The sequence below is a fragment of the Lynx rufus genome, unplaced genomic scaffold, assembly GCF_022079265.1.
Source record: "Lynx rufus isolate CCGP_SWC_20201006 ecotype Redwood Valley unplaced genomic scaffold, mLynRuf1.p SCAF_3, whole genome shotgun sequence".
Taxonomy (NCBI): domain Eukaryota; kingdom Metazoa; phylum Chordata; class Mammalia; order Carnivora; family Felidae; genus Lynx; species Lynx rufus.
This window is the reverse complement of record NW_025814845.1, coordinates 202,415,005-202,427,335: the sequence shown is the minus strand read 5'-3', so window position 1 is coordinate 202,427,335 and position 12,331 is coordinate 202,415,005. Positions and strand designations below refer to the sequence as shown.

The 12,331-nt window shown below is 49.7% G+C and overlaps 1 protein-coding gene across 3 annotated transcripts in view; it reads right to left on the bottom strand.

The window, feature by feature from the left end:
• Positions 1–8,386: 8,386 nt before the first annotated feature.
• TDRP (testis development related protein) overlaps positions 8,387–12,331 on the bottom strand; it is a 41,468-nt gene continuing 37,523 nt past the window's right edge. For all 3 annotated transcript variants that reach the window (XM_047090410.1, XM_047090412.1, XM_047090411.1), the window contains 2 exons: positions 11,955–12,058; positions 8,387–10,800 (listed from right to left, as the gene is read on the bottom strand). In XM_047090410.1, coding sequence (XP_046946366.1) covers positions 10,455–10,800; positions 11,955–12,058 — 450 coding nt within the window. In that variant the 3' untranslated portion in view covers positions 8,387–10,454. The remainder of the gene's footprint in view (positions 10,801–11,954; positions 12,059–12,331) is intronic.

Below are 12,331 nucleotides of genomic sequence, written 5' to 3'. Positions count from 1 at the left end.
AGGTGAAAAATCCATACGCTGAAAACTAGAGAAAGCTTATGAAAGAAATTGAAGACACAAAAAAATGGAAAAAGATTCCATGCTCCTGGATAGGAAGACCAAATACTGTTAAAGGGTCGATACTACCCAAAGCAATCTACATATTCAGTGCAATCCCATCAAAGTAACACCAGCATTCTTCACAGAGCTAGAACAAATAATCCTAAAATCTGTATGGAACCAGAAAAGCCCCCGAATAGCCAAAGCAATCTTGAAAAAGAAAACCAAAGCAGGAGGCATCACAATCCCAGACTTCAAGCTATACTACAAAGCCGTCATCATCAAGACAGTATGGGACTGGCACAAGAACAGACACTCAGATCAATGGAACAGAATAGAGAACCCAGAAATGGACCCACAAACGTATGCCAACTCATCTTTGACAAAGCAGGAAAGAATATTCCATGGAATAAAGACCGTCTCTTCAGCAAGTGGTGCTGGGAAAACTGGACAGCGACATGCAGAAGAATGAACCTGGACCACTTTCTTACACCATACACAAGAATAAACTCAAAGTGGATGGAAGACCTCAATGTCTGACAGGAAGCCATCAAAATCCTCAAGGAGAAAGCAGGCAAAACCCTTTTTGATCTTGGCCACAGCAACTCCTTACTCAACACGTCTCCAGAGGCAAGGGAAACAAAAGCAAAAATGAACTACTGGGACCTCATCAAAATAAAAAGCTTCTGCACAGCAAAGGAAACAATCAGCAAAACTAAAAGGCAACTGACAGAATGGGAAGAGTATTTGCAAATGGCATATCAGATAAAGGGTTAGTATCCAAAATGTACAAAGAACTTCTCAAACTCAGCATCCAGAGAACAAATAATCCAAGGAAGAAATGGGCAAAAGACATGAATAGACACTTCTCCAAAGAAGACATCCAGAGGGCCAACCGACACATGAAAAAAATGCTCAACATGACTCGTCATCAGGGAAATACAAATCAAAACCACAAAGAGATACCACCTCACACCTGTCAGAATGGCTAACATTAACAACTCAGGCAGCAACACATGTTGGTGAGGATGTGGAAAGAGGATCTCTTTTGCATTGCTGGTGGGAATGCAAGCTGGTGCGGCCACTCTGGAAAACAGTATGGAGGTTTCTCAAAAAACTAAAAATAGAACTACCCTACGACCCAGCAATTGCACTACTAGGTATTTATCCAAGGGATACAGGTGTGCTGTTTCGAAGGGACACATTCACCCTAATGTTTATAGCAGCACTATCAACAACAGCCAAAGTATGGAAAGAGCCCAAACATCCACTGATGGATGAATGGATAAAGAAGGTGTGATATATATATATATATGTGTGTGTGTGTGTGTGTGTGTGTGTATACATGTCATGTCATGTGTATACACACACACACACACACACACACACACATACGGTGGAGTATTACTCAGCAATTAAAAAGAATGAAATCTTGCCATTTGCAACTACATGGATGGAACTGGAGGGTATTATGCTAAGTGAAATTAGTCAGAGAAAGACAAAAATCATATGACTTCACTCATATGAGGACTTTAAGAGACAAAACAGATGAACATAAGGGAAGGGAAACAAAAATAATATAAAAACAGGGAGGGGGACAAAACAGAAGAGACTCCTAAATATGGAAAACAGGGTTACTGGAGGGACCCTCCAGGACTGCAGGGTTACTGGAGGGTTATTGTGGGAGCGGGGCTGGACTAAATGGGTAAGGGGCACTAAGGAATCTACTCCTGAAATCATTGTTGCACTATATGCTATCTAATTTGGATGTAAATTAAAAAAAAAAGAAAAAGAACGGTGTGCCTGGGTGGCTCAGTTGAGCGTCCGACTTCTGCTCAGGTCATGATCTCACAGTTTGTGGGTTCAAGCCCCACGTCGGGCTCTGTGCTGACAGCTCAGAGCCTGGTTCCTGCTTCGGATTTTGTGTCTTCCTCTTTCTCTGCCCGTCCCCTGCTCATCCTCTGTCTCTGTCAAAAATATATAATATTAAAAAAAAGTTTAAGATTCTCTTTTGACTCCTTTGGATAAATACCCAGGAACAGAACTGCTGGATCAGTTGCTAATTGTGTTAATCCTGTTTTGAGGAAGTGCTGTACTGTGTTCCCCAGACCCTGTACCATTTCATACCCTGCCAACAATGCCAAAGCGGTCCGGCTTCTCCATATTTTTCCCACACTTGTCACCTTCTGAGGTTGTTGTTCGTTCCTGTACAGTAACCACCCTAACGGGCATGAGGTGTCTTGGTGGTTTGGATTCGCATGTCCCTGATGAAGAGTGACGTTGAGCATCGTTCCGTGTGTCCGCTGGCATGTGTGTGTTGTGTTTGGAGAGAGGTCTGTTCAAGTCCTCTGCCCACGTTTTAGTGAAGTTGTGTTTTCGTTGTCTAGTTGCAGGAGTTCTACCTATATTCTGGATACTCCTTACAGGTATGTGACTTGAAGATCCTGCCCCACTGTGCGGGTTGTCTTCTCATGGTTATGTCTTTGATGCTTACACTTGGCAATTTAATGGAGCCCATTTCTCTCTTTCTCCTGTTGTTGGCTGGCCTTTTCATCTCTGTAGAGATCACTGACAAATCCAAGGTCATGAAATTCTCTCCCTGCTTTTGTCCAAGGCTTTTAGTTTTATTTAGGTTTTGTGTTTAGGCATTTGGTGAAAGGTATGGTGGAAGGTAAGAGCCTGACTTCATTCTTTCATGTGTGGACATCCGGTTTTCCGAGCACCATTTGTTGAAAACACTGCCCTTTCTGTCCCTGTATGGTGTTGGCACCCTTGTCTAAAATCATGGTGTGAGGGTTTCTTCCCAGGCTCTCTGTTCTACTCATTGGTCTCTATTGGTCTAAATGTGTTCTTATGCCAGGACCAAACTATTTTCATTACTGTAGCATTTTACAGAGAGAGAGTGCACACAAGTAGGGGAGGGGCAGAGGGAGCCCCTCTCTCTCCCACTCTCTCCCTCCCAAGAGGGAGGGAAGAATCCCAAGCAGGCTCCGTGCTCAGCCCAGAGCCTGACGTGAGGCCCAATCCCACGACCCAAGATCTTGGAATCATAACCTGAGCTGAAATCAAGAGTTGGACACTCAACCAACTGAGCCACCCAGGTGCCCTTTCATAGTGCGTTTTGAAATCAGGATGTGTGTGTGCTCCAACTTTGTTCTTTTTCAGGATTGTTTTGGCTACTTGGGATCCCTTGAGATTCTATGTAAATTTTACCATCTTTTTTGTTTCTGCAAAAAAATGCCATGGGATTTTGATGAGATTGCATTTAATCTAAAGATCGATCTGGTGGTGCTACCGTCTTAATATGAAGTCTTACACCCACAGGCACAGGGGGGTCTATGTATCTGTGTCTCCTCTAGTTTCTTTAAGCCACGTTTTGTAGTTTTCGGTGTACAATACTTAGCCTCTGCCATTGCGTTTATTCTTAAGTATTTTATTCTTTGTTGCTTTTATAAATGAAATGTTCTTAATTGCCTTTTGTGATTTCTCATTGTTAGCGTGTATAAATGGATGCATCTGTTGTTTTGATGCTGATTTTTTATCCTTCAACTTTCCTGAGCTTGTTTATTAACACTTTTTGGTGGTTTTTGGTTTTCTTCATTTTTTTTTTTTTTTTGTCTTGGAAGAATCTTTAGGGTTTTCTACAAAGAAGATCATGTTATCTATAAACATAATTTTGTGTCTTCCTCCAATTCAGATGCCTTTTATTTCTTGTCTAAGTGCTGTGGCAAAGACTTCCAGTGCTATGTGGAGAAGGAGTGGTGAGAGAGGGTCCTTGTCTCACTCTGGATCTTAGAGGAAAAGCTCTTGGTCTTTTGTCAATAAGGAGGATGTTACTTGTGGGCTTTTTTTATGTCCCTTTGTAGGATCAGGCAGAATCCTATCTTAATTATCTATTTATTTTTACCAAGTGGCTTTTCTCCATTGGTTGAAATGATCATGTTTTTCCCTTCTCTCTGTTAACGTGTATGGTAAATTGTTTTACCACTCAGTGGATTTTATCCCTTACTGAAAGTGGAGGGATTGATGTTTTTTGCACTGTACCCTGGAGTTTCCAATTTCCTCCTTCAATTCTATCACTGTTGGCTGCAGGTGTGATTATCGATCTTCTTGATGAATTCTCAACTGTTTTCTTTATTTAAACAACACGAAGATGATAAAATTATAGGATGTCTGTGATTGACTTTAATGTCTTTGGTCAGTCAGGGGCACCTCGATAAAACAAAATGGGGTCATCACTGGCCGGATGGGTGGGTACACACAGGACTTTATACCCAGGCTTAGCAGACTCGTGTAGACATTCTGGGCTTTGTGGGCTACATGCTGCCTTACCCCCAAGGGCTTGGCTGTGACACCGCGATGCAGGCAGCCTCCCCACGAGTGACTGTGCCACGTGCCAGACTTTGTGGACACAGAAACATGCATTTCATAGACTTACCGTGTGTTGTGATATAGGATTCTTTTAAGTGTTTTCACCATTTAAAAATGTAAAAATAATTCCTGTGGGCCATGCAAAAACAGGTGGTGGGCCAAATTTAGCTAGTAGGCAGTAGTTTGCCAACCCATTGCTTATAGAAAAGTATGTTTGATATTTTCCATTTTACTTTTGCAGTAAAAAAAAAACAAAACAGGTAACAGGTATTTCAAAAAGTAGTATATGTCCACTGTAAAAAGCTTTCTTAAAAAGCCAATCCACAGAAAATTTTAAATGCTACCCATAATTCTACTTGAGGTGATTATTCATATTTGGATACATTTTCCCAATATTTTTATGTTACTTTTGAAGACACATAAGCTCCCAAACATAAAGTGAGGGAGAGAGGAGGATGTGGTGCCCTCCCGGAGCAGCCCGAGTTGAGTGTCTCCGGAGGGATGGTTTCTCCTCTGGTTCCTGGGAAAGCTGGCTTCGTGTGCTTCCACGTGTTGAGCTTGGAGACTTCCTTCGGAACAGAAATTCTTGGTGTCTCTCCAGGTACCCTACTGACCGGTTCTGAAGTCTCCAGGGAGGAGAATTCTGAAATTCTAGTGATTGGGGGGTTGGGGGAACCCACTTCTCCGAACTCCACTGGAGTGAATGGTATTCCCCTTCCACTTCCAGACTTGTTCAGCTTTCTTGAAAATAGTTAAACTTTGCACTTTTTAAAATCCTGTAAATATTTTCCTAAAACTCTAACACTGATCTTGACTTAGTAAGGAAATCACAGTCGATGGAAGTAATCCCACAGAGATCAGTAATAATGAGTTGTTCGGAAAGCTGAAATTATACACAGCCTTTATCACCAAATGAAAATCTCTCCTCTGCAATTCTGGAAAACCATGTTAAGACCATTTCTAATTGCATACGCTTATCCATCCAAATGGACATCCTTGTTGCGCAGCACGGCTGCTACCGAGGTGGACATGAGAATCCGGGCCAACAGACGGAGGTTATAAGGGCCTGGCGACATGATCGGAGCCTCTGGAGACCCGCCACCAGACTACAGGTGGGAGGCAGCCTGGCCGGCACCAGAGACCGACTCGGAGTGTCCGACCCCTGCGTGGGTACGTCCTGATGATGGCGCCCACCCAGGATGGTGGAAAGGGACACAGCCTCCAGCATGGCAGACCTGCCTCCACTGCTTGGGGAAACTTAACCCTAACTTACCACGTCTAACATTTATGAGTTTTTACCAAGCCAGATACGATTCATATACCATATCCTGGTTTTGAGGAAAAAGAAGCTAAAAAGACATTTTTCAGCCACATGGAAAACTCTCCTTGAATAATTTTGTCAGTTGTGCCTGTGATACAGTGGTGGTTCAGGGGAGTATCATTTTTAGATGTGTATACTGGCAGCATTTAGGGTTGAAATGTCGTGATGTCTGTAGTTTACATCTAAATGCTTAAGTGTTGAAAAGTGACTTGGTAGCTGGCTGGGCTGTCAGATGGCCCGTCACAGAAAGTGCTTCCTTTTTACGCGAAAAGGGAAGAGCCCAGGTGGAAGTCCCCGAGATCGCCGCGTGAACGGCCTTCGGTCCGTGGAGGAGGAACGTGGTGCTGGTTCAATCGGAGACCGTGGGTGAGAGGCCAGGAGGTGGGGGAGGCTTGCAGCAGACCCAAAGGTGCCCGCTGAGGAGAACGGATTCCGTCCCAGCAGGTCCTCGGCTGTGGTGGAGCCCGGCTCCCCGGGAAGGAGATGTGCATGGAACTGCGTTCACAGCGGGGCGGATGGTGTAGGGCAGGCCTTCAAAACCAAGGACGTAACCAGGCCGTGTGGGTGACAGCCGTCTTACTTACGGAAAGGTGCCACCAATGCTTTATTGAGAAAGTCGAAGAATACTCGGAAGAGACAGGGTCTGAACTGAAAGTCTTACTGGCAGGTGACGCACCTGACGAGCCTATATTTTCACCTCCAGATACAAGCACACACAACCTCACTGCTTCAACCCCTGGGCCTGGGCAGCTGGCTGGTCGCAGCCACTTGTGCGCACGGTGACTCCGTTCCACCCGCACGCGGTGCAGACCCTGGTCTGGACACAACGTGCCGGAGGAAGGCCTTGCTGCTGCTGACGCCACCACAGTGCTGCAACCAGAGCCTGTGCTCCCAGGGCCAGCCTGGTGCGACCAAAGCACAGTGGAGCTGCCAGCACGAGGTGAGGAGGTAGGGGAGCTCTGAGGGTTTAGGAGGGCCTGCCAAGTGCCCTGTAGAGGGACACCGGGATGCCCAGGCGCTCCCGACACCCACCGAGGGGCTCCGGCTGCACAGGCACCTGACGGCAGTTACTGAAAGGACCCTCGATGGACGTCGGTATCCGAGCCGGCCCTGCGGTCACCCCAGGGTCATAGCCTCTGCAGCCACACTCCCAGGAGCAAAGAAATGACAATTTCGCTCCTGTGTTCTCCCAACCAGATGGCCATTAGTGGCCTGAGGCCGCGTCACTGCCCTCACTGCGACTGCCCTGTCTGGTCGTCACAGAAGGGTCAGCACAGCACAGTGGGGGTGTTCTGAGAAAGACGACGCTCCCGTGACTCCTCCCACAGCATGCTGTTGTGATCATCGCTGTGCCTGATTTATAAATTACCTGGGCCGGGAGCCCAGCATCTTGTGACCAGCCCTCCTGGGACCTGAGCCGTGGCCAGGCGGGAGCCCCTGTGAACCCCTCGTACTGAGGATACAGTGCCTCAGTGCGGCCCAGGCTGGGCCCGTGAATGGATCCCGTGGGAGCCCAGCTCCAGGGAACCGGCGTCCAGAACCGGCAGGGACCTGCCCACGGCCAGCCTGACAGCAGACGAGTCCTCCACGGCCAGCCCACCCACGCGTGGACGGGGACAGCTCCCCGGCCCCTAGGAGCACACTGAATCGCTCAGGGAATGTCTGACGCCGCCTCGTCAGAGGTCTGCACTGCTTTTGCGACAGAACCCACCCCGGGGTTCAGCTCCTCACCCGGGGGACGGTGGGGAACCTTTATTGAAAAGTATCCCATCATTGGAAAAGCGGTCTCCGCCAATTAGTCTTCGTGGCTTACTGAATAGTGCGCCACCCGCTGGTCTTCTGTACAGGCAAAGGAAGAGCCGCTGAGGAATAAGCAGAGAAGCCAGGAGACCAGGAGTGAGCAGGAGCAGAGAGCGGGCAGAGGAAGCTCCCAGGATGCACGGGGACCCCCGCACCGCAGGCAGGTTTGGGGGGCAGCCGGGGCGTGGCCCCACGGGTGAGGCAGGGTGCGGACGACCAGGGTGACGGGACACGGACTGGCTCTGCACTGAGACAAGGAAGGGAAACCGCCACTCAGGCACCCATGGATAGGGAAGGAAATCAGTGCCCCCCCCCACCCCCCGTGCCTCCCCGAAAGTGCCTGCTCCCTGAGACCCACGGATGTCCGTCCGCGTGCTTCCCCGGCTCTTGAGGTACGTACCTGTCTCCTCTGACACGGGCCACCTTCTCAAAGACTTCTGTCTAAGCGATGGTCATCTTCTTAAAAGATAAAGGTGCTGGGGCACCTGGGTGGCTCAGGCAGCTGAGTGTCCCACTCAGGGCATGATCTCACGGTTCGTGGGTTTGAGCCCCAGATCAGCTCTGTGCTGACAGCTCAGTCTGGAACCTGCTTCAGATTCTGTGTCTCCCTCTTTCTCTGGCCCCCCCACCCCGCACCCCACTCTCTCTGAAAAACACTTCGGTGATTAAGTAAAACTGTTGCGGATGTGTTCCTGGTGCTTAGCTACGTGAAGGGAAAGCCTGCTTATTACGACGCTTTTATCTTTAAGCCCCAGAGCACGCACCCCCCCCCCCCCACGCACAGGTGCTGCGACCTGGCTCCTGACAGACTGAGGGCGGAAAAAGGCAGATATGCAAAAGATACATCTTGGAAACTTAGGTTGAAATTGGCATTTATTTATGAAAAAGTCTACACGTACTGTTTGCATTTTAAAATGAGGTTTAAGGTATCAAGAAAAGTGCCATTAGCTTTATAGTGGTTAAAGTCACCGGAGCATTTACCTTGGAGTAGATGCCAATAGTCATGCAAACTAATAATGAAAGAGGAAATTGATTTTTTTTAAAAACCTCAGCATTAAGAATGAATTCTAACTTTCTTTGAAGCCACTCACTTTCCTTAAAAAAAACCAGCAACAGTAGGAGGAGCACAGACCACTTTACACAGTGAAGGTGTGTGTTCACAGGCTGCAAACAAAACCCCACATCAAAACCACATTCTCTTTAACCTGTGAACCACACAAAGTTGCTTTGGTAAATTCTGATCGAGGAAAAATACTTTTCTCCCAAAGCACATCAATAAATACATTAAAAACCACAAACATACTTATTTTCATGTAATCAGATGCAACAGAAGAGTTTATTTTTACGTTAATCTTTGCAGACAGGAAAAATGATTTACAGTGCACGCTCCACTTCCCATCTGGCTTTGTCTTCAGATTTGAGAAACAGTATTATGAAGGCGTAGGTGGCCAACCCCACGTCACAGACTTCCACAGCGGTGAGTGACAGGCACTTAGCATCCCCACATGACTCTGCAGCGGCCCACAGGGTGCGACTCACACCTGCCGGCCGGGACCCCCCCCCCCCTCCCCCCCCCAAACGAGGCACCTTCGCAGAGCCTCAGACACAGTGTTTATTTCCCCGGGCCTCTGGCTCCCGCTGCAGAATCCTTGCATAAACCCGCCACCGTGGGCATAGCTGGAGGGGACGCGGGGTGGCGGCCTAGCTACCGACCCATTTACCTGAGGAAACAAGGCTTTCCCTGCAACGCGAAACCCCCGGCATTCCAAGGTTCTAACACAAACTGGACTAAACACCACTAAAACGTGCCCCCCTTTCCAGACTTGGTCAGGTAAGCTCCTTGTTCAGTTAGCACAAGACGGGAGAAAGCTACATGGATAGAGGACAGACGGACACCGTTCCCCCTTGGGAGTCCTGCCGTCAGGCCCGCGCGGTGACCCCCAAGAAGGTTAAATGAGCAGCACGGAGGAGGACAGTGTTTTTCACGAGAGGTATGCACAGTGTAACTGGAGGTTTTTGTCTTTAACCCAAAAAACCCCTATGCCTTTTCTTTCAAACCACGTTACCTAAGACAGACTGGAGTGCCACCTGCTGTGGAGACCTGTGTGGCCTCCCTTCAAACACCCAACACCTGGACATCACAGAGAGGCACTTGCAGTGTTTTATACAGTTTAAACTCCATCAGCAAGTCGGGATTTGCCAAACACAAGAGTGTCTAAACTCAGTGGCTAAATGGATCCACCCTTTATGGTTCCTTAACCTGCAATCAGAGAATGTGAAGATCAAGCCATGAAGTTCAGGACCCGTGACAGGCACGCTTGGTCACCAGCCAGCGCGCACGCGGGTCGAGACCACAGCCACCACCCAGCACGCACACGAGACCCCTCCTCCCAGGGCACAAGACGAAGACGTGTGCACGTGGTGGCATTTCACGCTTGACCAAATGTAGCCTCTGCTTTCCCGGTATCTAAAATGAGAAGAAGTTCAACTTGCTGGGTTAACCGGGTTAAATGCAACTGAACGTGACCTCGGGAAGACTGGTCTGGCGCCCGGATGACAGACTCCTGCTGACGGGAGGACGGCGCGGCTGCTACGGTCTCGAGAGTCACAGAGGCGCACGGATGCCACATGCGGGGGGCGGGGGACATGATGAAGACCGCGCGAGGCGGCTCCGCGGCCGGACGCCAAGCTGTGGGGGCTGTCGTGGGGCCGCCTCGGACGCACACACACCCTCTGGGGGCCCCCGCCAAGCCCGCGGAGGGGGACAGTCCAAATGTGGGCACGCGGAGGAGAGCCCCCGCCGTCCACACGAAAGGCCCGGACGCCCCGACGCAAATGGACACGCCGGGAATCAGCAGACCGAGAGCCCGCACGCCACCAGAGGGGCTGCGCGGGCCCCTCTGGGGGGCGGCGTGCCCGCAGGTCACTCCAGCTCCTCCCAGTCGTCGGTCAGGTGGCCTCGGCTCTGCCGTCGGATGCCAACCAGCTTCCCGGCCGACCGGAGGCTCCAGCGCGAGCTGTTCCCCGAGCTGGCCAGGCTGGTGTATTTGCTGCAGCCGCCAGCGCCCTCCTCCCAGCCCGGCCCGGACGGGCGGCCGCTCGCGGGGTCGCCTGGCCCAGCGCTCACGTCCTCCAGAGCAAGTCGGGGAGGCTCCCAGCCTTCGATCTCATCTGGCTTCTTTGACTGTATGTTCTGTTTTAAACCCAAATTGTCCCAAAATCCCGATTTCTTCTCTGTCTTCAGCTCTTCCCTCAACCGTAAGTTAGCTCTGCGGGAGACAAGAGGGCAAGTGTCGGTGGCCGCGGCCCTCAGGGCCTCAAGCAGGGTCTGCTGTATACACAGAACATTCTTTGGTGAAAACTTTAAATCATTTAGAAGGGGAACACAAACCTGCAGCGTCAAACTTGAAAGAAAAGAAAACTTAGTCCCTACACGTCAGAGAGACCAAAGGCCGTATTTTAAGAAGACATGCCAGGCGGCACACAGGCAGAGAGCTGGCTCCCAGGGAGACACTCGAGTGTTTTGAGTGCAACAAGAAACGCGGGGTCAAATTCAGAAACACAGGGATGGACGTTCCTCTTATCAAATCGGTCTTCAGCAGGCTTATCACACTTAGCAGGCTTGGCTGAAGCGCTGAGTGGGGAACTCGTGGAAACCACGCCCCGTGAAGACGGGACACTGCGGGCTGGGGGGAGGGGGGGCGGCGCGGAGCGTCAGGATGTGTGCGTCGCGGGCTGGTCCCACAGCCGGCCCGGACCGAGGGGCCCGCGCACACAGTCCAGCCACGGAGGCGTGCGGAGAGGTCACGGCCAGGGTGCCGCCCAGGCATCCTTGGGCCTCAACTGAGCACCTGGTCTGCGGTCCGGCTCGCAGAAACTCCCCTCCAGTCAGACGTGCCGTTGGCAATACCACTTAACTGTTGCTGAATTTGGTATTTTCGTGTTTAAATACACTTTTTAGAATTTTAGTTACAGTAAACGTCAATGTGTCAGTTTAAATATATTCAATTTTCCAAAATCTTTTACAGCTCACCAGTCCTTTGCATTTTTAACTTTTTTCCCTTGATTTTGGATTTTTTAAAGCTAGAATATCTCCAGCATGGCTACAGGCCCTGGAAGGCTAACGCGTTCCACTTACAATTCTGAGTTCAAGAGCTCGTCTGAGGAAACGCCTTCTTCCACTTTTCCATAACCTCTCAAAAGGTCCTTCTAGCCACCCTTGTGACCTTCTCCCAGAAAAACATTTTACTCGTTTTGTCTTCTGAATGTCAAAACTAGTACAACCCACTTCTGTCTACTCCCCGGGGAAGGAAACCCTCCTATCTGCCTGCGAGACGGAGGGACGGACCACAGTTTTGAGGTAACGTCACCCGTGGCACCTGCCTCCCTGGAGACCATAGCACTTGAACCCACGGACACTTACCCTTTGGACTTGGGGGATTTACATCTTTCAAGCAGGTGCTGTTCATCGTCTTTATTAAACAGAGAAGTCACTTCTTTCCAGCCTCGGAAACTTGCTCCCTGAACCTAGTAAGAGGTTAGAAAAAGATAAAATCTGAGGTAGTAAATAAACAATAACCATGGAGCTTGAAGTTAGAAAAGAAACCAGCATGGCCTGCCTTCCTCCGCCGTGTCTGCACACGGGCAGTTCCCCCTGGCTGTAGGTGACCACAGAGGTCACACACATGGCACCCGCCACCAGCATGTCCAGGCCGCCAGGGTCACTCCCCCACGCTCCGGAACAGGCTGACCAACAGTCCTATGTTGGGACAGCCATACCAGGCTGGGGGGGGGGGGTTG